Source organism: Phascolarctos cinereus, unplaced genomic scaffold, assembly GCF_003287225.1.
Source record: "Phascolarctos cinereus isolate Bilbo 61053 unplaced genomic scaffold, phaCin_HiC Scaffold_3;HRSCAF=262, whole genome shotgun sequence".
NCBI classification, from domain to species: Eukaryota; Metazoa; Chordata; class Mammalia; order Diprotodontia; family Phascolarctidae; genus Phascolarctos; species Phascolarctos cinereus.
This window is the reverse complement of record NW_027555736.1, coordinates 252,949,889-252,974,349: the sequence shown is the minus strand read 5'-3', so window position 1 is coordinate 252,974,349 and position 24,461 is coordinate 252,949,889. Positions and strand designations below refer to the sequence as shown.

The following is a 24,461-nucleotide window of genomic DNA, read 5'->3' as shown; positions in this document are numbered from 1 at the left end:
AAAGCAATTAAAATGATGTCTACATTGTGAGAAATGGGAATGGGCATATCATTTTATTAATGAAGATACTAATTACTAGCAAAATGAATAATAAGTAAAAAATACTTTTATTTTCCTTAAATCAAATCCTACTCTAAATCCTCATAATGGCATGAAATTCACCTATGTTTTTGAGGATAGGCCAGTGAGGCACAAGCTGGAAATCTTTGAGAATATGTCCAGCATTGTCTTTCATCTGAGGAGCAACCTAGCTCAGTTCGGTGTGGCTCCTCAGCAGAAAGTTGATTACTGCATGATTAATATTTTAGCCACAGGAACCACCTGCTAAGGGAAGGGGACTGTATTCTATGACAATTTAGGGTCTACATTGATGAAAGCGAAGATCCTAGAAGTTAGTATTCCTATTTTAGTCGGTATCCAGGGAAACTATTATATGAAGTATTTCAAGTGAAGCAGAAAAGTCTTCCAAAAAAAAATAATAAAAAGCCCCAAATACATTTCTCTCTGTATTGGAAAAATTATTTTGAAAAAAAAATTCATTTGTCTATGTGTAAATATTTATACTTCACTGTATGATCTTGCAGAAATCACTTCCTCTTTGTACCCCAGTTGCTTCATCCATAAAATGATGGGGGTTGAAAAGATGATCTCTAAAGTATCTTCCAGCCCTGTGGTACTTCTAAGTAGGCTGTAAAATACACATGGTTTCAAGATGGTTCACAATTCATTGTGACTACAGTTTTCAGCCAAATCAATTATTGGGGTTTGCCTGCACACAGACATACACACACACACACACACACATACACACACACACACACACACACACACGCATGCATGCCCACAAATCATGTATTATTCTGACCCTATTTCCAGATCAAAACATTTGGACCTTTCTTTGAACCATTCTGACATGGTGCAAGTACACACACTTCAGCTGCCAATTTCTTCTCCCCTCCCCCACTTATTTCAATATGCACATATATGTGTGTATGAATGCAGATATGAACGTGTATGCAATTTTAATCAGATATATAGCATCAAACAAAGGCACCTCAACAAATAATACTGAAGCAGTGCAATCCAGGGTATAAAGCATTCCCTTGAAAGCTACATTAAACTTTTTTTCTCTTCTTAAAAAAAAGTTTTATTCATGCTTTCATTTACATGGCTATCATTTTGCAGTAAACCATCCCTATCTTCCTAGAACTTTCTCTTGTAACAAAGAAATACAGACAAACAAAACAAACCATCACACTGAGTACTACATTAACTCTTTATGGCCACTGGGATACTATTTAGCATATAAAAATACTAATACACTATGAAATTACAGTATATATTTAAATCAGAGTTGGATAATCATCCCCACCCTCCTACACCATCATGGGTCATAGAAGAAAAATAATTAATTGAGGGCCAAAACCAAAAATAATTGATCAGAAAGCATTTCTTTTAAACTTTAAGGAAACTGAAACCATAGCATATAATAGCTGAATAATAATTTTTAAAATATTAAGAGCAGGGAACATGAAAATGTATCTAGTAGACAAAAGTATACTTCAGTTCCATAGTTATAGCCAACTACCAATTAAAAATAAACTAGCAAAAAATAACAAAGATAAAGGGACAGGCATTAAAAGAGACAGTTATAAAGAAACTAGAAGGTAACAGATGAAAAGATCTAATTCTCTGATTACTTTTACTGAGCCTCTTCACTTATTTCCAACCACAGTCTACCATCATATTTCCAATTCACTCAAGAGCTTCACTCCTCTTACAATGAAATTATCCAAGGTCAGGTACTATTCTTCCTTACTCCAGAGAAAGTATAGCTCCTTAAGAGCAAGAGTTACTTAATTCAGGTATTTTTATCCCCAATACCTTCCACGGTTATTGGAACACAGTGGGCACCTAATAAATATTTGTTGGCTGGTTGAATGAATGGTTAATTAGCTCTAACTCTTATTCTGGTTTGAGCAAGTGAAATAATTGACTGCTCAATTCATTTTTTTTTTTGAAATTTAGTAAAATTTGCATGAGAAGAAATAGAATCAGCATTTGTAACATCATGCAATTTTCAAGGAAAATGAAGCTTGAAAGAGGCTATGTAACAACAAAATTAAAGTACATAACAGGTAAGTAAGAAACTATGTGTTTCTCTCAAAAATGTACACTAGAGCATAAAACTGCAGGTCAATGAGAAATGATAGATTTCAGTAAAGTTTTATTAGAAATGAAAGAAATAAAAGATTTTTAGAAATAATGGAGCACTTTGAAAACACATCTTGAAGTAATCAAGACTGGATTTATAAGTGAATAAGGTAGATATGTGATTTGATTTAAGGGGTAGCAGTGCTTCTTTCTTTTTTTCTTTTTTCTTTTAATTTTTGCTAGGCAATGGGGTCAAGTAATTTGCCTAGGTCACACAGCTAGTAAGTGTCAAGTTTTCTGAGGTCAAATTTGAACTCAGGTCCCCCTAACTCTGAGGCTGGAGCTCTATCTACTGTGCCACCCAGCTGCCCCCAGTGCTTCTTTCTCAAAAAGACTTCAACTGCACAGAATGTTAGCTATTGCATACTCACTGATTTATTTCTTTAGGTCTTAATGACTTTTTAGTCAATAGTGCCTACTAAGATTCAGGGCCTTCAGAATTATTAGTTGATGACTGACCAAGGTCCTTCAATAATGGAACATAAAATAGGCACCTGAATTCATGTGGATAGAAGAATAGGGAGGAATTGGGATTTGGTAGGGGTGTAAAACAAGAAGGTGAGAGGAATTCAGAGGAAACTTCACCCATTGACAAATTTTATCTATACTTGTTTCTGAAAGTCTTAACGTAACATATTTTAAGTTACTTATACATGGCAAACTATATGCAAATAGGATGGTCTGTTAATCACATGCCCTAGAATTTACTTTATTTGCTTTATGTAATTTTTTTAAAATTTAATTAAGCAAGATATAGAAGTGACATAGCTGTGTCTCAAAACAAAATACTTCAGTGATTTGAATAAGAAGCTTTACCAACTGTCTAATTTACTGCTACAGAGTAGTTTACATATTGTAAAAATCAATTTCACTTACTCTGGCCATGATTTTTACTTTACTTATCAGCTAATTGTGAAAGCTTACACACAAGAACCAGTAGCCTCCTACAACATGTCTTTAAGCTGACTCTGTTACATAATCAATACCTTTATGTTTGATGTAGCAGATTTTTCAATATGCAAACTCTAGAAGCATCCTTTTTTTGGGTAATGTCAAATTACCTGAATGATGGTGGCAGGGTCTGATCAAATTTAACCCAGATTTTGTTGCTATAGTGTTGCTAAATAGAATGATTCCTAATAAATGCCATCACAGTTATTGGATAAAATAATAATAAAATTCTTAAAATAGTGGCAATATTATTGCATTATTGATTTTAGAGGGGGAAAACAAATGATTCTGTTAATAAGGAATGGCTTTAAATCTCCTACATATGTAACAAATTGGTTTTTTTTCTACCGTTCTTAGACATTGATTAAAATGTTACTTTGAAAAAGGAAGGCTTCTTGACTCTCCCTTTAACCTTTATTACATTTACACAGAACCCATACATGTCCAAATGCATGCATTTAGAAATTGGTGTCTTTTATTCATTCCCACATCCTAGACTCTTGTTGGTGATAGGTACAAAATGAGCTGAATTCTTTTTTAACCGTTGAACATTACTGATTGAAGTTCCTAATGATACATGCCACAGATACACTAAGGTACCTGCAGCAAGAATGATGTTTAAGAGGGTACTTACTTTAACACCAATTGTGTATACTTATTAAATATTTTATTTTACACAATATGCCAGCACAGAGTCGTTCTGTATAGCTTTTGCCTCAAAGGAAGGCAACATTACTGTCACCAGAAGTAAATATACAGTCTTGTCATTTAAAAATATCAATTTTTCCCATAAGTGGTCTTTGTTAGTTTGGAGGAAATATAATTTCCTTTATGAAAGGTTATTTTTTTCCTTGCAAAAACTTTCTTTTTTGTTGTCTGTTAGCATAGAGCCAGGAAGCCAGTCCTACAGTAGGGGAAAGCATTGATGCTACTTCATTCCCCTTCCAATGATAAACTTTATTTTTAAACACTCTCATTAGTTGCTATCTGCATTGTGTGTACGTGTGCCTAATTCTCCATGTACATATACACACCAGATCCTAGGCAGCTTTTTATACAAACTTGAATGTATAAGCCATAAATCAGCAAGACAAGACTGGAATTCCAAATTCCAATTTCCATGAAAATATTCCCAAAGAATGATATTAAAAAAATTTAAAAAGCAGGTCACACAGTGCTTTCTAAAATCCACTCAGATCTTGAAAAAGTTGCTTTTCCACTATCCAGGTCAGAAATGCCTGCCTGAATTACCATCCCATTCATAGACATGCTTCTTTTAAACCACAATACACCTGTGTTCTCTGACTTAACATAACAATGGTATTCCATTAATTTTCCATTCAGAGAGTACCTGCGCCTTGCTCTGGATCTTTCAGCAGGCACAGTGAGAAACTTACTTGTCTTTGACTGTGCTCTTTTAGATGTGGGAACGTCTTTGATAGAATCAGGATGGCGGCTAACTAACTGCAATGCAGTTGAGTTATTCCTGTTAGCATTTTGGGACTCGACACTTGAAAGAGCTTCATTCTGTGAATCATTACTTGGCTTTGGCCCCATCTTTCGTTTCTGCTTTTGGGATGCAGAAGTGCTTGAAGTCCGGGTATGTGGCAAAGCAGAGGTAGTGGTGGAAGAGTCCTGACTTGAACAAGTGTCTGAAGATTGAGTCACATTTTCACTGGGACCTTTGTAGCACTGAATGTTCTCATCATGTCCTACAGCTTGTTTGGAAATTGACTGAGGCATTGTTCCGCTGCAGCCTTGTATTTGGGCTCCATTAGTTTGAGAATAAACATTATTGACCTTGGTAACCTTGTGCTGCCCATTGTTATTGCAAACTTTATAGCGGATCATTAAAATGATGATAAAAACCAGCACAGAAGCTACAATGATGCCACCAATTATAATAATCATGGTGCCTCCTAAAAATTGAGACTGCATAAAATGGCAACGTACATAATCCTGTTCTGTGGTAAATTGGATGCAACCCACGACTCTTGTGGCAGTGAGGGAAGTGATGCCATCATCATAAATTGCCAAGACACATAAGTCATATACAGTTCCAGCGGCCAGGTTATTGACAAGAAATGTTTTGCTCGTAGGAGGTATCATTCTGAGGGACAATGGAATTTGTGTTAATATAGGTATTTAAAAAATATAAACCCACAGTCATTGTAACTTTAGTTTTATTTTATTTCAGTGTGGTTTTTTTTTTGACAAAACACATGCTTTTAACAGGAATAAAGATGGACAAATGACCTGGCCTTATCTTCAACCACTTTAAAAAAATTGGCTGTCATTTTCTGGATGCTACACTAATATGTTAATGATGTCTGCATCTGTCATTTACTTGGCTATTAATAATGTTATTGTATGATGTGGTAAAACAGAATTCTTAGTAAAAAATTATTGCTAAAAACAACTGACAAGTTGGTTTTGAATGTTGTGACTGTGACATCTGACTACCAAAGAAAGTTCATTTAGAACTTCCAACTAAGAAGGAAAAGATGATTAGAAGTAATGAGAAAATACTAGCTAAGATTACAAAGCCTGAATAGAAATAAATTTGCAAACATATATTTTCTAACAATTTCACAGATTTCTGAGGGATGTTAGTCATTTAAATGAACCTCAAAAACTCCTCTGATAGTTATTCAAATATTTTTAATGTTTTCATTCCCACCCCCCAACCAATATATTACTGATAAAATAGTCTGCTATTTTAGGTATTAGTAAGAAAATATTACTTTGACAAGATGAATGCTGGCAAGCCCAGAACAATTTCCCTTGTGCTGGGTTGCTGTAATATCCTTCAGACAGAACCTCTGAAGGTTTGACAAGTGCAACTGAAAAACTGAATGAATACTTCCTAAAGTACCTTTTCATTAAATCTGTTTTTCCCCCTTATTAGTTTCTAAAGATATATTATTCCCATTGGCATCAAACTACTCCACAAGCCAGAATTTGATTTAAAAATATAAAGAAAATCATTCAAATATTAAATATTATTCCAAAGGGAAATTAAAAGAGTGAGTAAATTTAATAGATCTGGAACTAGCATTTTTGAATAGCAAAATAATTTTCATGTCAGAAGTATGTCAATTTGTAGACACTTCCAAGACTTAGAAGTAAATTTACAAAATCTGTGTTGCTTCTCAATGGATTGCAAAACCTTCAACATTCTGTGGCAAAATAACCTTTATAAAATAAAATTTGAAATTTTAAAATAAAATTAGACATACCACTTTTCAGAGCTAATGCTATAATTATGGAGGAAGAACTTTTCTACAAAGATAAACTGCTGATCAAGTAATCACTGTTGAATTTTCCAAAAGATGGTAAATTCATTTTTTGTGTTTTATGGATTGCAAAGAAATTAGAATGACAAGGATACTTTTCCTTGCATTAATATATAGGTCATAAGACTGGCTTGTCCAAATCCTCTATTTTTTAGATACCAATACTGAGAGAGAGGCAAGGTAATTTGTTCAAGGTAATACAATTAGTTAATGGCAGAGGCAGGATGCAAATTCAGGTCTACTGAATCTTAGCTAAGCTCTCTTTCATTGTACTAAATTTTGAAAATCCTTTTCATTTTTACTCAAAAGGGAAGACTTCTTACTTTTAAGTGTTCAAATGATTGCACAGGAACACTAAGATGAACTGTTGTGTCATTCTATATACAAAAAAAGTTCTAACAAATAACGTTACTTCAGATTTATAATTTGCCTATAGCAGGTAACAAAAAAGAAAAATAGTTAAGCATAAGGGAATTTATGTAAGAAAATATATATTCCTCTTAAACTTGGAAGCTATGTTACATGAAGTGTGACCATAAATTAGCCTGATTAAAACACACCAAATATTATATCTCTAAATGTATTGTCTGTCAAAGCCATAATCTTATATTTATATTTATACTAAAAATATAGTTATATTATTATATAATTTAAATATAATATATTATCACATTTATAATATACCATATATATATATATATACATGCACACACACACATACACACACACACACACACACACACACACATATATATATTCAATCATATATTTATTTCAGTGATGCTCCTATAACTCAAAACCTGTTTGGAATTCCTTTTTGGAATTGCTTTCAGAACTAACAAGGAAAATCGGTCCAATTACTTTTTAATCAGAAATACTTTAAACCAATAACTAAACAATCGTATGTTTTATTCACTAAAGTTGATTCTGAATGACTATTTGCTCTCAAAAATCAAATGTATGCTCAAAGAATAAAGATTTCCCACTACTGTGTCATCTAATTTCAACTGGGCCTTCATTGCAATAAGGTAATCTTTTTACTTTCCTCTAATTAGTACTCTTTGAGCCTCACAATAGTGACTTTCCAAACTTGCTCTTCTCCTCTCTAGGCATCATCTACTCACAACCTCTCACATGAGAATCTTACCCCATGCTTCACTGGAATTTTTTTTTGGCAATTTGCCAAAGCTCTTCCTTTTGCCAATCTCATCTCACATTCTCCTGACATCATCCTTCATTACCTTCTCCCCAGTCCTGGTCTCTGATAGAAAGGAAAACCCTCTCCTTACCAAGATCAGGTTAACACAATGTCTCGCACATATATTTGATATCGTCCATTTTTTTCCATCTGATTTCCCCCACCAAGACCCCTCCTTCTAATCTTCAGTCTTCCTTATCAGTTTCCCTGATTCCTTGAAACATGCTAGTTTTCCTCATCATTAAAAATCACTACATAGATCATACAATCTCCATGAATTATTGTGTCATATCTCTCCCTTTTCAGCTAAATTCCTTGAAAAAGCCATCTACATGCAATACATCCACTTTCTCTGTCTTCAATCTTATCTAAAATCCTCTTCAATCCAGTTTTTTACTTTATCATTTAACTGAAATTGCTTTCTCCAAAGTTACCAATGGTTTTCATAAACTACCAGACATAATGGCCTTTTCTTAATCTTCATTTTTCTTGACCACTGTGTAACATCTGCCACGATTGACCACCTAAGCCTGAATATTCTCTATTTTCTGGGTTTTCATAACACTGCTCTCCCTTGGTTCTCCTCCTACTTTACTGACCTACTTACTTGTACCAGGAGGCCATTTATGGTAGCCCTTTTCAGTCCCACTTCAGCTGCTAGGAAATTCTCTAAGATTATACATTTCAGAAATAGTAGTAGATAGAGTTTCTTCAACTAGGACTTTCCTATACCAAAAAAATTACAGGTTCAGTCCTATACCTTAGAATAGGGAAGTAAAAGGACAGTTATTACTTTTTATTTGTATCTTCAATGCTTAGCTCAGTATCTAGCACATTATACATGCTTAATAAATGCCTATTGATTGATTATTAAGCACATTCAGAATAATGAAATTAGTCTCTATGGACAATTTCAAAAAGTGAATTCCAAAAATGGTCTGTGAAGACACAATGATCCTTTGAACGAGTAAATTCTGATATGTACACTAAAATCGGTCTCATTGTCTCATAGTCAGGTCTCATGCGATTGAAAAACTTCATATGTAAATTTATGATATTAAAGACAGTTTAAAACCATTTATTTAATTGAAAATATTTTGCTGTGTCTATCTTTTAGCTTTATAATAATTACTAGCAGAAATACACATTATTCATATTAGTCGATGTCATAACTGGTTAACAAAAGAGTAAACAATAGCAAGTCATACACTGAACTCTGCTAGCAAGAATGCAGAATTTGCTTAACATTTTCTTACCTGTAAACAAGTGAATCATCATAAGTACCATTGTACTGAATTTGGAACATACGTATTCCAGGTATATTTCTTTGAAAATTGAATTTAAGTAGTGCAGTAGAGGATGTTGCTTCTGCTACTACAACTTTTTTATCTTGACTCATTTTAGTATCCCCATTACTACTACTTGTATTAGAACCTGACTTAGTAGAAGTCGAAATATCTGACGACCCAGGATCAGGCTCATGAATATGATTTGTACTATTTAACAAATGAGGGAGTTTGATTATATGAAGATCCACTGTCTGTGTTGCCTCCCCTGCAGGATTAGATGCAATGCAGGTAAAAGAACCTGTATCCTTTACTGTTGTGATAAGTATATCAAGTGTTCCATTATCATAGACAAGAGATCTTGTTGCATTTGAAATAAGCTTTCCTTCTGGAGAAATCCAGTGAATTGCAGGCTCTGGGTCTCCCCTAGCTTTGCACCTTAATGTGGCTCTTTGACCTTCTAATACTCTCATTTCATGTGTATGCCGAGTAATGAGTGGAGGTTCGCACAAAAACTCTTCCTCTGGAATTGACCAAAAGTACCGACCAGACAAAAGTGTAGGAGAAGCACAAGTCTCTAAGTCATCTTCTCTTGAAAGGCGTCTCAGCCACAATAATTCACAATTGCAGTGCAAAGGGTTTCCACCAAAACTTAATGCAAAAGTGGATGGGCTGATGATTCCTGAGGTTGCTAGTACCTGAGCTCGCTGAAAGAGAGGGTCAGGTGGTAGCTTCTGCAACTTATTTGATGTTACATCTAATCTAGTCATCTTGTGCAAGTGAGAGAAAGTCCCTTTAGGTATGTAGTCAATCATATTGTGATCCAGACTAAGTGTATGCAAACTAACCATTTTTTCAACAGCTTCCCAAGGTATATTTTCGAGATTGTTGTAGGACAAATCAAGCTCCTCGAGGGCTAAAACATCATCAAATGCTGTAGAAGAAATTAAAGTCAGCTGATTATTGTTTAGAATCAGGTGATGGAGATTGGAAAGCCCACTGAACATATCATTTGTGATCTTGGTCAGTCTGTTACTATTCAAATGTAAAGCTCGCAAGTTGCGTAAATCAGCAAAAGCATGGGGTGTAATAAAACTTATTGTGTTCCGGGATAAGGTCAAGTCCACCAAGCTTGTCATATTGGCAAAATCTTTCCTTTTAATATTTGTAACAAAATTGTCTGCCAGTCGGAGTTCCACAGTTCTTCTGTCAATGTTTGGTGGAACAAATAAGAGGCCTTTCTTGGCACACAGAGTTGCAAGATTAGGAGACAAAATCTGACACACGCAACGCTTTGGACAGATCTGTGCTCTCACGACTATGCCAATGAACAACAGGGAAAAAAGCAGTTTTTCCATTGTAGATCAAGTTTAGAATCCTATAAAAGAGGACACAAAATATAGTGTTAACTGTAGTGACAAATTGATCCTCATATACTCTCTAGAACGATTATTTGCCATAAAGTTTATCAAGCAGAACATAAACATCCATTGAGCCAGCACCAAAACCTAAAGCCCAATCAGTATGTTGGATTTTATATAGCGCCATGGAGTAATGGAAAGAGAACTAGATTTGGAGTTTGAAAATGGCCTTGCTTCAGCATTTGCTTGATGTGTGAACACAGAAAGTAACTAAATTTCTCTACCAGTTTTTGATAACTAATTAAGGAATTTGTTCCAAGGTCCATGTTACTTTAATATTATTAAATAAATTAATTCAGATTAACAAAAAATCATAATGACATTTAAACAGTGTGAAGTCTTGGTTTAATTTTATAGCTTAACAACTTTGTTACAGAAGCTCTGAGGCATGGTGAGTTCAAGTCTTAATTAGGACCCATACTAATAGCATGACTATATGTGAATTTTAAATGCTTAGTACCCCAAACAACTTTTTGAATTTAGTTTCATGATTTGTAAGATGAGGATAGCATTTATAGCACTTGCTTCATATAGCTATTGTCAGTACTTTAAAAGCCGAGACCCTAAAAAAAGTGTGTTTTCATTTACATTTCTGTTGTTTATATTCTGAAAAGGAATAAAATCCTCCACTATATAACAAGTTATCAAGCACAAATGACAAAGCTTCAAAGGAATTACTTTAGTCTATTTGATACATTATTAAAATTATGAAGTTTAGAAATATAAACCAAATCTCAAACATTATTTTAACATTTGGTTAAGTATAATAATTTTACCTCACCAAGAATAAACAACTTTAAAAAATGACTTAAAAGATCCCAAGGCATTAATTATTTCTTAATATGGAAATTTTGTGAAAAGTTCTAAAGTAGAAATTTAAAGGTGGAAATTTCTTATAAATTAAGGTAAAAGGTGGGCATAATGAAAAATGATGGAGTATCAGATAGAAGAGAAGAGACATTGTCTTACTTGGACTGAAATATAATATTTTTCCCAGAGAGAAAACATAAATCTACCTAGAATAAAATTCAAGAGGAGAGAGACAGTTTGATGATCATTTAGTTCACTTCCCATATTTTGCAGATGAATAAAATGAAATCTTACAGGACTATCCTTTCCAAGATGCTATAGCTAGGTAATCATATACTTCAAGTCAGAATCTAGATCTTTTGGTTCCAACATTCAAGTTGGAAGTAGATTTTTTAAAAGTAAAAATCCATCTGCTCTATAAATTGCATATTGAACCAAATTTAGGATTGCTACTTGTGATATCTGAGTTAGAGTCTTGACAAAATAGCAGTTCTGTCAAAACACAAGGCAATACTTATAATAGCAGAGAAATAAAAACTTATTTAAATAACTTCATTTTATATATAGCACGCACTACATATGTATACACACACACAACACACATTTTCCAAATAAAGAAAACACCCTCAAACTGAAAACAGTTTTTTAGTGGTTAAGCAATCTTTTGACCAATGGCTATTACATTATAAATCCTCAATTGAATTATTTGACAATTAGAAAAAGAAATAGTAAGCACATTTACTTTTTATAATGAGCTGAGATTATAATCTATTCTTTAGAAAATAATATTATACTGCCACCTTGTAAATTCAGTTAAAGAAAAGTTAGTGGGTAACTGTAGAGATGATGTTCAATTCCTGTATCCCAATTATAATCAGTTCAGTTATGGTCTGTCTTGTCCTCAAGGGTAGTTGGGGATAGTTGCATTTTCTGATAACTAAGGAATCTGTTGCAAAGTTCATGTTAATTTAAAATTATTAAATTAACTAATTTAGGCTAGCAAAAAATTATAATGACATTCAAGCACTGCAAAGTCTCTGTTTACTCTTTTAGCTTAACAGTTTTGTTACAGAAGCACTGAAACATGTTGAATAAAAATGCTGAGCTTGAAATCAATAATACCTGTGTTCACTGGCATCACAGAGCAGAAGACTAAGCTGATACATCAATCTACTCATTTACTCAAGGACTGAGTGAAGTCCTGAGGAAAAATTTGCTCCCTTTCTATTTTCCCTTCCTGGTTCTAGTCAATCTACAAACACAATAATGTAATATTTCCTCAAATGTTTCCAGCAAGCTGAATTTTGCTTCAACTACAAAGAGAGAAAAGGTTACCTAAAGTGTTAGGAATGTTCTTAACTGGAGCTCAGAGCAATTGTGATTGAACTCATCTTTTCATCTAAATAAACTCACTAAAACTGTGGAAGATGAAACCACATATATTTTAGATTCTTCTAGGCTTAAAATAAGGTAGTACAATTAATGAAATTAGTGGAATTAGTATCGTTTAACCATTAAAAATTAAAATATTCCTTTATGATATCAAAAAACCGATTTGGTTTTTTTTTTCAAAGAATTGACTAATAATGTTGTTACTGCATATGCCTGTTAAAGGCACTAAGAACTGTGCATTTCTTGTTGATTAAAATTAACATTTTGCATTACAGTAGGGAAGCAAAATACAATACCATAAATGGCATAGCATTTTGACCAGTTGCATGATGGGAACGAGAGAGACAGGCAGACAGAGAGAGATGATAGAATTATAAATATGTAAAATTATTTATCTATATGTATGGATAGATATGTGCATATTCATAAAATATATAATGTATAATAACTTAAAGATATAATAATGTATAACAAATATTTAAATATAAATAGATGATGTGATATTATAATACATGTAATTACATGATGTAATTATGCTATATATAACATGATATAATAATTATAATATAAAGACATTATATAAAACATAATGTGTTACATATCATGTATATTATATATCGCACATGCAGGCATACCTATCATCTGTCTGTCTTCTGTCTATCTATCTATCTGTCTATCTATCTATCTATCTATCTATCTATCTATCTATCTATCTATCCAAGCTGTGAGTGTGGCTAGCGATGATTAGTTTAATGATTTAGTTTATGCAACTTGTGGGCTTTACATATGAATAGTAACAGACTGACTAAGATCACAAATGTTTGGTGGGGTTACCAATCTTTACCACCTGATTCAAAACAATAATCAGTTGACTTTCAGTTTAAATAAACTAGTTTAATAATTAGCAATTAATTTAATAAAATTAGTTTAATAATTAGTTAATGTGGCTATTCCCTGCAGCTAGGTGGCACAGATGATACAGTATCAGCCTGGAGTCTGGAAGACTCACTTCTTAAGGTCAAATCTGGCCTCAGAGGCTTACTAGCAGTGTTACCCTGGGCAAGTCTCTTAATCCCATTTGCTTTAGTTTCTCATCTGTCAAATGGATTGGAGAAGGAAATGGCAAACCACTGAAGTATATTTGCCAAGAAAATCCCAAAAGTGGTCAGGAAGAGTTGGAGGGGGCTGAAAAGACTGAGCAACAGGCTCTTCCCTCTTAACAGAACCACACAAAGAAGGATTCAATCCTTTCACAACTCCACCCTTCAGTGGGCTCTAGGGGAATGATTTCCTTTATTTAACACCTCTACTATGCCACTCTTGAAGAAGACCAGGCCAATAGCAAACAATAGGAGAAATGAACTAGGCAATTGTCTCTGATGGAATTATCTCCTTTCCTTCACTAATTCAGTTTACTTCATGTTACTTAAATCTTGTTTACAACTTGGACTTTTGTTAAGAGGAAAGCCCCTAAATGAGCTTTTTGCTTTGCTTTGGGAAGCATATAATTTTGTGGTCCCCAGAAATATTCAATTTTTTTGAGGAAAATACAGTGATACTGGATATCTATAGGGTACCCTTCAAGCTACTAGCTCAATTCCCTTTGATTACGTTCTGAGAATGCTTTGTTTACTTTCATTTTTAGCTACACCAGTATTATTGTTGTTGTTTGTCCTTCTTTTTGAAAGAGGGCCAATAACACCACAGGGTGGTCCTGACTCCTGCATATTGGATTTAAGTGAGGCAGAGTTGCAAAAAGTCATCAGCCTCGCTCTTTCTTCCAAAGTCATTGAAGTCAGATGGCAAGACAAATGTCAAGATGACTGGCTATGACCTGGGATGCAGTGGATAACCTTGGTGTCTTTGATGTTTTAAACAAACACTAAACATTCGCAGCACTTGCTTCAGCCATAGATGTCAGAACAAACTGTTATACTCCATAACTTCACATTTATAAAGCTGAGTTTTCCTCAGTTACTATGATAAAAGCAAAAATTGGTGTGGAACAGGATATGAGTATGATGGTGCCCAATTTGGTTTCAAGGTTTGTGTGGTGCCAATCAGTAAGTAATTGTGGTTATTTAAGAAAAAATAAAAATATTTTTTTCCATTTAGGGGTATCATATTTTCAAATGGCTTTTAAATTGTTAGAGACATTTCAATTTAATTACTTAATAAATGGAACTGCTTGATATTTCTTCTGGTCTAGAGGAGCCATGAACAAAATTATTTAATTCCTTAATGGAAACTATGAACTGAGAAAATTTGGGAATATCTAATATAATCCATAACATTCCACCCTGTAGAACTTCATCACCCTGTGAATGATTTCACCATTTCAGACAGCTACCATGGATTGCACGTACAAGCATGTAGAGAAAAAAAGCATAGAATTAGAACAGGCAGAGAGAGACACAGACTAGAGAGAGAAAGAGAGATTAAAAGAAATATTCATGTCTATTAAAATATAAACAATGAAAAAAGAAGAGGAATATTCTAAGGAGAAAGGATTTTGTACTTTGTGCTTATGTGAATCTGTGATTTTATTTCTATCAATACTTTCTCCCTTTACCAGTGCAGACTGAATATCCTTCATGCCTTTTCATTGTATGAAATCGTTCATGTTTTTAATTTCCATCCTTAAATCCTCCAAAGAAAATCCTCCCAAAGCACTAAAACCCTTCCTTCAAAATTTCAATATTTTATGGGTACTAAAATAAATTTTGTCTATGGTAGTTCATACATAATGATTCAAAAAGAGCTAATCATGGATCAATGGGAAGTCTTTCATTAAAACATGTTTTATACTGAAAAATCAGGCATTTTAAAATGCTTTATCTATCAAGTGATCCTTGAAACTGACAATGTCTTTCTCTAGGAGAAATTATTAACTTGATCTTCCACCCTAATTTCATAGAAGTGGCATTTAAGTGTCTCACAGAAATGTGGCAACAACTTTTTCTGAGTATAATTTGTGGGTTACCTTAAATCTATATTGTACTATATATACAAATTCAGTCTTTTCATTTTTAAAATAATTTTAATTTTTTTGTTCTCTTTAGCTTGTCAACAAACATGAGCATTTCCACATTAAAAAAAATAAGGAAAAATGGGTTGAATATGAAATCCCATATTTTTATTATATAATATAGTTTGAATTTCTTTTAAAAATTATGTAGTGAATAACATTTCAGAGTTGTGTTACTTATTTATTTCCTTCCTTACCTTCCATTGGCTTCTGTTCATTTGCAAAATTTCTACAAAGGTTTTTTCTTTCTTTTTCCCTTTCACTATCATCACTATCTTGAATCCCTCTCTCAAATCCTCCCACCCATAGGAAAAAAAAAGACCCCCTTTCAACAATAACAAAAAAAAAAACATAGTAAAAGTAAGACAACTCCATGCATTGGACATATCCAAAATGCATGTTTCATTCTATACCTTGAAATACTTCACCTCTTTGTCAGACAGTGGGCAGTATGATGTATCACAGATTCTCTGTAGTCATGGCTAGCCATTCTATTAATCTGAATTCTTAAATCTTTCAAAGTTATTTCTTTCAAAGTTATTATTTAAAGTTGTCTTTAGAATATTAAAATTATCAGAAATTATTTTCCTAGTTTTGTTTTACTGTGCAACAGTTTGTAGACATCTTCCTAGATTTCTCTGAATTAATTTCTTTTATCATTTCCTATGGCACAATAATAGTCTGTTACATCCATATGCTATTTATTTTGCCATTCCCCAATTGATGAGCACTCATTTTGCTTCCAATTCTTCACTACAATAAAAAGTACTACCATACATATTTTATGTATATTTGGGTCTTTTGCCTCTTTGCTTTCTTCTAAGTTTAGTAGTGGTATCACTAGGTGTATACAGTTGTTTTAAATCTCATTTCTGTAATTATCAGAGATGTGAACCATTTTCTCATGGTCCTTTTGAGACCTTGTAGTCTTTCCTCAAGAACACTATTCTTATTTTTTGAACATTTATTTTTGGTGATGTATAGAATTTAGACATTGATGTCGAGTTAATTTGAGTGAATCCACGATCCTCCTTCCTTAGGTGTATGTGCCAGCGCTCTTTCAGTGTATGTCAATATGAGTGTAGGGCAACCTCAGTTGGTGGTAACCTGTAGGAAATTGTAGTCACACTTGCTTTGATCCCCTATTTAGAAATCTGCATGTACCTGGACTGTAGACTCGTCTCTGAAACAATACTAGTCCATCTCATTTTAGAAATGTGCACCCGCTATCAGGATTGTCTTTTTACAAAAGGTATCTTTAAAAGTACCATAGTTAGAATCTGCTATCCAGACCATAGAACATGTTTGCCTTGTATGTTATGATAAAAAATTTTTGTCTCATTTTCCTGAGTTTGCCTAACTCATTAGGGCAGACCCCTAATGGCTCTTATTCTTAAGTATCTGTGTCAATTCCTTTGGGTACTAAGCCTTTATCATGTAAATTTGAAGATTTTCTTTCTAATTTTAAAGCACATTGATTTTGTACTTTTTTAAAAAAATGTTTTGAAGTCAAAATTATCCATTTTGTCTTCTGTGATCTTTTCTATCTTTCATCTGGTCATGAATTCATCCCCTACCTACAGTTATGAAAGCTATCTCCTTCCTTGTTTCTTCATGAGAATATTTAATGATAGTGGTACAGGGAGAGTCTCAGTATCAACTTAGATACTGGGACAAGTATGTAAGAGACTTTTAACTTTTTAGCCACTTTATTATAGACAACTTTGATACAGGATGAAGAATTATTGACTGTAATGGAAAATTCTTTGCAGAGGCCCTGATATTCCTGGAGCTGCTCCTGTGAATGATCACCATCTCACATCTGAGGAAAAAATCTATGACTATACTGGAGATGTCAAAATCCATGCTATGACTCTGATACTGTCCCTATGGCGCTGGTTAATCTTTAGCACTTTGCATGAGGAAACCCACTGTAAACTTAAAGATATGGCATGATGGGTATACCATGGATCACATGGACTGCACTGTAAATTGAGGCTTGGCCTTTCTAAAGGAAGGAAAAAAAGGCTTAAGATGTCTGGCTTTTATTTTTTTATTTTATTTCTGGCATTTTTGTTTTGTTTCTGTTTTGTTTGTTTCTGTTCCTCTTTTTCCCTTAGATCTGTCCATGCTAGGAGGACTGCCTAATAAGACTTGAGGCTTGGTCCTTCCAAATGGGAGGAGGAAAGACCTAGGATTATTGGCTTTTGTTCTCCACATTTTTGTTTTGTTTTTGCTTTTTCCTTTCCCTCCTTTGCCCTCCTTTAGTACTACCCATAACAGAAGGAATTTCTAGTAACTCAAAGGGTAGAAGTTCCTTTAGAAGATCATTAGAACCTTACCACCAAAGGATGGTATGTGATAGAATACCAGTATTTTCCTGACATGACTTCCCAGATATCTCTGACATAGTTTCTGCACTCTCACACAACCTAATTTGTCCCAGTTCCCCTAACAAAGCTTCCCAGTCTGAGGACATAAAAGGATCTAGCTGTGTATAGCCAGGGCCCCCTTAGAGTTAGTGAATAATTGAGACCATATGAGTCACAATATCCTGATGACTGACTAGATGCAGTTTCCAGATAGAGATAAGGGAGATCATGCCCAGAGAAGCTAGCTGCCACAGTATCCTTTCTGTTACTCTTGCTTTAAAGGCAAGGTAAACCACTTTTATTTTTTTGTCAAATATTCATTTCAATTGTGTCTCATTTTGTCCCTACATTAAACCTGAAATAAGAGTGTTGGCTTTAAAGCTGCTCCTGTAATTTGGATGAATGATACATTTTTACCAGAATTTATCACTTCCAGCATCTATAGCTGGTCCTTTTTTTTTTTTAAGTGAAAATTCCCTTTATGGTTTTTAGTCTTTGTTTAATCTGTTGTTGTTTTTTCAGATCATTGCTGGAATAAAAGCTGAATACACAGCCTCCCAATATTAAGTTCCCTACAATGTAAGAAGATGTAAGAAGAAATGAAAATTTCTTTAGATTTACAGCTATCCAGAAGCACAATGGGCTTCTTGGGGAAAAGAATCTATAATACATGAATCAAATATTTATTGAGCACTTACTATGAACCAGGCTTTGTCCTAGGACTGGAATACAAAGAAATAAATTAAACATTCCTTGTCTTCAAAGAGTCAGTTGATAAATGTTTATTAAGTATCTACTATGTGCTAGGTACTGTACAAAGTGCTAGAGATTCAAAACATGGCAAGACACAGTCCCTTATGTGGAGGAGTTCACAGTCTACTGGGGGAGACAATATACAAACAACTATTTACAAGCAACCTATATAAAGAATAAATGGGAGGTAATTAATAGAGGGAGGGCATCAGAAATACAAGCATTAGGAAAGTGGTCCTATGGAAGGTCAGACTTTATGTAGGTCATGAAGAAATCAAGGGAAGCCAAGTGGTAGAAATGAAAGGGAGAACATTCCACACATGAGGGACTGCCAATGAGTGATGGGAGGTGGAATATCTTTTTTTGAGGAACAAGTAGACCAATGTAACTAAATCAAGGAATATGTGAAGAAGGTAAAGTCTAGAAGACAGGAAAGGGAGACAGCAGGTTAGGAAGGGCTCACAATGACAGAGGATTTTACTTTTTGTACTGTAGATAAGAGGGAGCAGCTGAAGTTTATGGAGAAGGGGAATAGCATTGTCAGACCTTAAAAATCACTTTGGCAGCTGAGTGGAGAATGGACTGGAGTGGGGAGAGACTTCTGGAAGGCAGAACAACCAACAGGCTATTATAATAGCCTAGGCATGAAATGATGATGGCCTGTATCATGGAGGTAGTAGTATTAGAGGAGAGAAGGGGAGAGTATTTATCTGATGTTCTGGAGGTAAAATTGATAGGCTTTGGCAGCATATTGGATGTGGAGTGTGTCCAAGTTCCCTCTCACAGCTCCCTTTATCCTGACACAGCTTTTTCCTCACACACAACCCCTTCCCTTCTATCAAAGCTTCCTTCCCTCACAAAACATGATTAGCCTGGCTTCTCTGATGCAGCTTCCTGAACTAGGGCCAACAAAGAGCCGAGCAATGTGGATTCCATGCCTTGATGGGTGCCTGTGACCTCACAAATCACTGTACTCGGATAACTGACTAGATAGGTTTCCAGTTGGAGATGAAGGGAAACACATCCAGAGAAACTAAGTGCCAGTGATGTGATAGAAAAGGAAAATAATAATAAATGTTGGAGAAGATTCAGGAAAACTGGAACACAATGCATTGCTGGTGGAGTTGGGAACTTATCCAACTATTTTAGAGAGCAATTTGGAACTATGCCTAAAGAACAATCAAACTGGATGTACTCTTTGATCCAGCAGTACCACTAAATGGTCTGTATCCAAAAGAAATGAAAAGGTTAGGGGTGAGGGGAAGGCAAAGAAGGCAACTTGTACAAAAAACATTTATAGCAGCTCGTTTTGTGGTGGCAAAGAATTGGAAATTGAGGAGATACCCATAAATTGAACAAATTGTAGTATACGAATGTAATGAAATATTATTACACTATAAGAAATTATAAGCAGGCAGATTTCAGAAAAACCTGGAAAAACATAAATGAACGGATATAAAGTGAAATGAGCAGAACTAGGAGAACACTGTACACAGTAACAGCAATGTTATACAATGATCAACTGTGAATGACTTATCTATTCTCAGCAATATAATTATCCAAGACAATTCCAAAAGACTCATGAGTAAAAATGCTATTCACATCCAGAGAAAGAACTGATGGAATCTGAATGCAGATCAAAGGTTTCTATTTTCACTTTATTTTCTTCATTTTTTTATCTCTTTCTTCTTTCACAACATGACTAATATGAGAATGTTTTACATGATTGCACATATATAACCTACATCAAATTGCTTACCATCTTAGGGAGGGGGGAAGTGAAGAAGGGAGGGAGAAAATTTGGAACTTAAAATTTTTAAGTAAATGTTCAAATTTGTCTTTACATGTAATTAGAAAAAATAAAATACTATTTTTTAACAAAGAAACTAATTTATCCAAATCATAGCAAAACAAAAATCAGAGAAGGTCTATATAGGAGAATATACACCACACAATAGAAAGTGAAGGAGCTCTCCCATTTTGAGTGAGACAATTCACCTCAACCAAGACAGTCCTAGATCTCACCCAAAGGGCTAATCCTTGAAGTTTCTACAGTAGTAAGCTGGGAATAGACATGATTGGAAAGGTGGGTAAAGTAAGGAGAGGTGTGTAAGGGGGCAGAGAAGATTAGGTGACAAGAATGGGATAAAAAGAGAAGTTGAGAAAGAAAATATTTACAAATACTAATTATAATTTTTAATCTGAATAGAATGTTTATAGCCCCTCTCTTTGTGTAGGCAAAGAACTGGAAATTGCAGGGATCCCCATCAATTGAGGAATGGCTTACCAAGTTGTGTATGGTTGTGATTGAATACTACTGTGCTATAAGAAATAATGGACTCAATGATGTTAGAAAGGTATGGAAAGACTTCATGAAATGATGAAGAGCAAGATGAGAAGAACCTAAGTCATTTTGACTATTATAAATACATAAATTAAAAATAAAAGACATATGAAGAAAGATACTATCTGCATCCAGCGAAAGAACTGACAAATAGATATATAGAATAATTTCACACATACACACTATATCTATATGTATATCTACATATATGTGTGTGTGTGTGTATAGACACACACACACACACATTTGGGTCTAATGGTAGATGTCTGTAGGGAGGGGGAGGGGAGAAAAAAGAAAAAAAGAAATTTACAAGATAACTTTGTTGTATATTTGGAAGGAGTAACAAGTTGTACATGGTAGATTAGAAGTTTCATGTGCAATCATCTCTTTTATTGTACTGTGTTATGGAAATGCTTGTTTTCTTCCATGAATTGAAAATAAAATAAATTTTAAAATAAAGTACTATTAAAAAAAAGGAGCTAATTTCCACCTATATCTTTGCTATATATCTTTGTTGCATTTCCTTGTTCTCTTAGGACAAAATAAACACTCTCCTTTGTTAAATGTTCAGTCATTCAAAAGTGCCTCATTTCACTCCCAAATCAAATCTGAACTTAAGAGAGTGCTGACTTTAGAGCCACACCTACAACAGGGGGTAAAAACCCTAAGTGAGTCAAGAACAATACAAAGGTTGCAAGCCTGGGAGACTTGGGGGTTTGTGATGACTTTGATAGTAATAGGAAAGTTTCAAAGTTGGTAGGGTTTTTTAGGGGGAGAGAATGAGTTCCATTTGGACATGTTGAGTTTTAGATGTTTACAGGTTATCTAGTTTGAGATATCCAACAGGGAGCTGGAGATGGGAGCTGGAGGTCGGTAGAGAAATTAGTATTGGAAAAGTACATTTGAGAATCATCAGCAGAGAGATGATAAATTAATCCATGAGAGATGATGAGATCCCCAAATGAAATGGTTTAGAAGAGGAAGAGAAGCCAGGAAATAACCCCACAAGCCCATATCTAATGGGCAAAGATCCAACAAAGAAGTGACCAGAGAGGTAGGAAGAGAAGCAGGAGAAAGTAGTGTCCCAAAAATGTAGAAAGAAGAATCAAGGAGAAGAAGGTGATCAACAGTGTCAAAGGCTAAGAGGTACAGGATGATGTGGGATGAAAAAAGGACATTCGATTTACCAATTAAGAGATAATTTACAACTTTGGAAAATGCTGCTTTGGTTCAATGATGAGGTCAGAAGCCAGATCATAGAAAGTTTGAAAAAAAAGAATTTGAGGAATGGAAGTAGAGATATTGATTGTTGATGGCCTTTTCAAGGTATTTAGCCACCAAATTGAGAAGAAATATATTTGATAGCTTGTATGGGTAGACAGATCAAATGAGGGTTTTTTGAGGATGATGGACATATAAGCATATTTATAGGCAGCAAGCAAGAAGGCAATAGACAGAGAGATATTGAATATAAGTGAGACAGTGGGAATGAAAGAAGGGTCAGAAAAGAAAAAAGTGGAATTAGATTACTTGTATGTTGAGGGGTTGGCCTTGGCAAAAAGAAGTGGCACCTCATATTGTGAGATAGAAGAGGTAGGAATGGATAAAGACATCTGGATGACGTGAGATAAGAAGGAGAAAGTAGAGGGAGCTCTTGGTGAGCTCAAAAATCGGTTGCAGTTTTTTCAGTAAAATATAAGGCAAAGTTCTCAGCTCAGAGGATGGAGATAAGAGGAACCACAGAAGGTTTGAGAAGGAATGAAAATGTTTGGAAAAATCACTAGGGTATTGTTGATTAGGGAAATGTAAAGGATTATCTAGCAGTATGGGCACCCATATGAGGTTACATAATATAAATTTGTAAGCAATCTGGTCAGAATAGCTGTGTGAATGTACACATATAAGTATATTAAAAATAAGTATATACTGTCTCTATGACTGGAGTTGTGATTTCATAGGATCAGAGATTTAGAGTTGAAGGGTACCTAGAAGCCAATGAGTCCAAACCTCTAATTTTACAGATGAGCAAACTGAGACAAAGAGAGGATAATAAATTTTCCCAACAACACTTAATCAGTGTCTGAGGTAGGACTTGAACCCAAGTCTCATTTGGCGATCTATATAGTATTTCAGGCTGCTTCTTCTAATAGTATAAGAACCTCTTGTTAAGGAAATTCCATTACCAATGCAAGCCTTTATCTTCTCTCCAACTTTCAATCATGTACAATCGACTGGGGGCACTGATGGTGTCTTAAGTGCCGACATCTCACCCTGGAACATTGCCCCTCCCATTGGTGAGTTACTCCCCAGTCTTTACTTTGGGGAGAAACCCAGACTTGCCTTACATATCCCTTTAAGATATGCTTTTGATTTTCTGGACTTTAATTCCATATCCCACTGTGCTTCCTTCTTCCTTTCTACTCCTTAATCTCATTTTTCATCTCCCATTTTGGTGTTGTCTTCCTTCATTTGAATATAAACTCCTTGAGGATAGTTGTTATCTTTTTTAAACTTATATTTGTGTTCCCACTCATTAGCATAGGCATGTATAAATATAAAAACAAATATGTGAATTTATCAGTATATACGCATATATACTGATGTGTATATATATATATATATATATATATACATATATCAGAGAAAATATACATATTCTATCTGTCAGATACATATCAGTGTGTGTGTGTGTGTGTGTGTGTGCGTGTGTGTTTGCATGTTGCCTAACAACACTAGTGAAGACATGGGAAATAGTTGACATTGTGCCATCTTTCTGTATTTTAAATCTGACATTTAAATGGTTAAAATGGATAAATGCCATTATTGTCAGATTACATAAGACTAGTTGCAAGCTTGATATCTTTGAGTAGAAATGCCCCATTGAGAAGAGAGAGAGAATGGCAAAGTTGCACTGTAAGGAAATGTTTTATATGGGCATTTTGTTGTGCTTTCTAGTGTGCTCTGTACCAGAAAGTGAAAAAAAGAAGATAATTATAGAATTGTCTGACAAGTCTCTCTCTCTCTCAAGGAATATTGTATATCATGGTGTTGTCTTGTGCACTGTGATTGTGCTTACACCCTGGATAGTGACCACATATACATGTATGTGAGTCTGTCAAGAGAAGCCACAATTCTTTTCACTTGAACAGTGAGTCTGTGATGACAATAATTCACTTACATCCCAGATGACATTTATAAAAGTAAATCCCCCTCCCTCTAAGAAAATAAAACACTTTTTGAGAGTTCAGATGTTATAGTTACAGTTATCAGTGCACAACACTCTGTATTGGAGAAAATGGTACCACTCAATTCTCTTCTTAATACAATTCAAACAGGTACAGCTATAGCAGCAGAAGCAGGATAGAGATTAGTGTGAAGTAGTTCACTGTGCCATAT

General features: G+C 34.4%; 1 protein-coding gene across 3 annotated transcripts in view; it reads right to left on the bottom strand.

The window, feature by feature from the left end:
* The window catches only part of LRFN5 (leucine rich repeat and fibronectin type III domain containing 5), a 332,903-nt gene that overhangs the window by 15,312 nt on the left and 293,130 nt on the right, over window positions 1-24,461 (bottom strand). For 2 of the 3 annotated variants that reach the window (XM_021004773.2, XM_078151568.1), the window contains 2 exons: window positions 8,916-10,323; window positions 1,131-5,275 (listed from right to left, as the gene is read on the bottom strand). In XM_021004773.2, coding sequence (XP_020860432.1) covers window positions 4,333-5,275; window positions 8,916-10,303 — 2,331 coding nt within the window. In that variant the 5' untranslated portion in view covers window positions 10,304-10,323 and the 3' untranslated portion in view covers window positions 1,131-4,332. Of the gene's footprint in view, window positions 1-1,130; window positions 5,276-8,915; window positions 10,324-24,461 lie in introns of those variants that run through there. The other variant, XM_078151569.1, reaches the window with a different exon arrangement.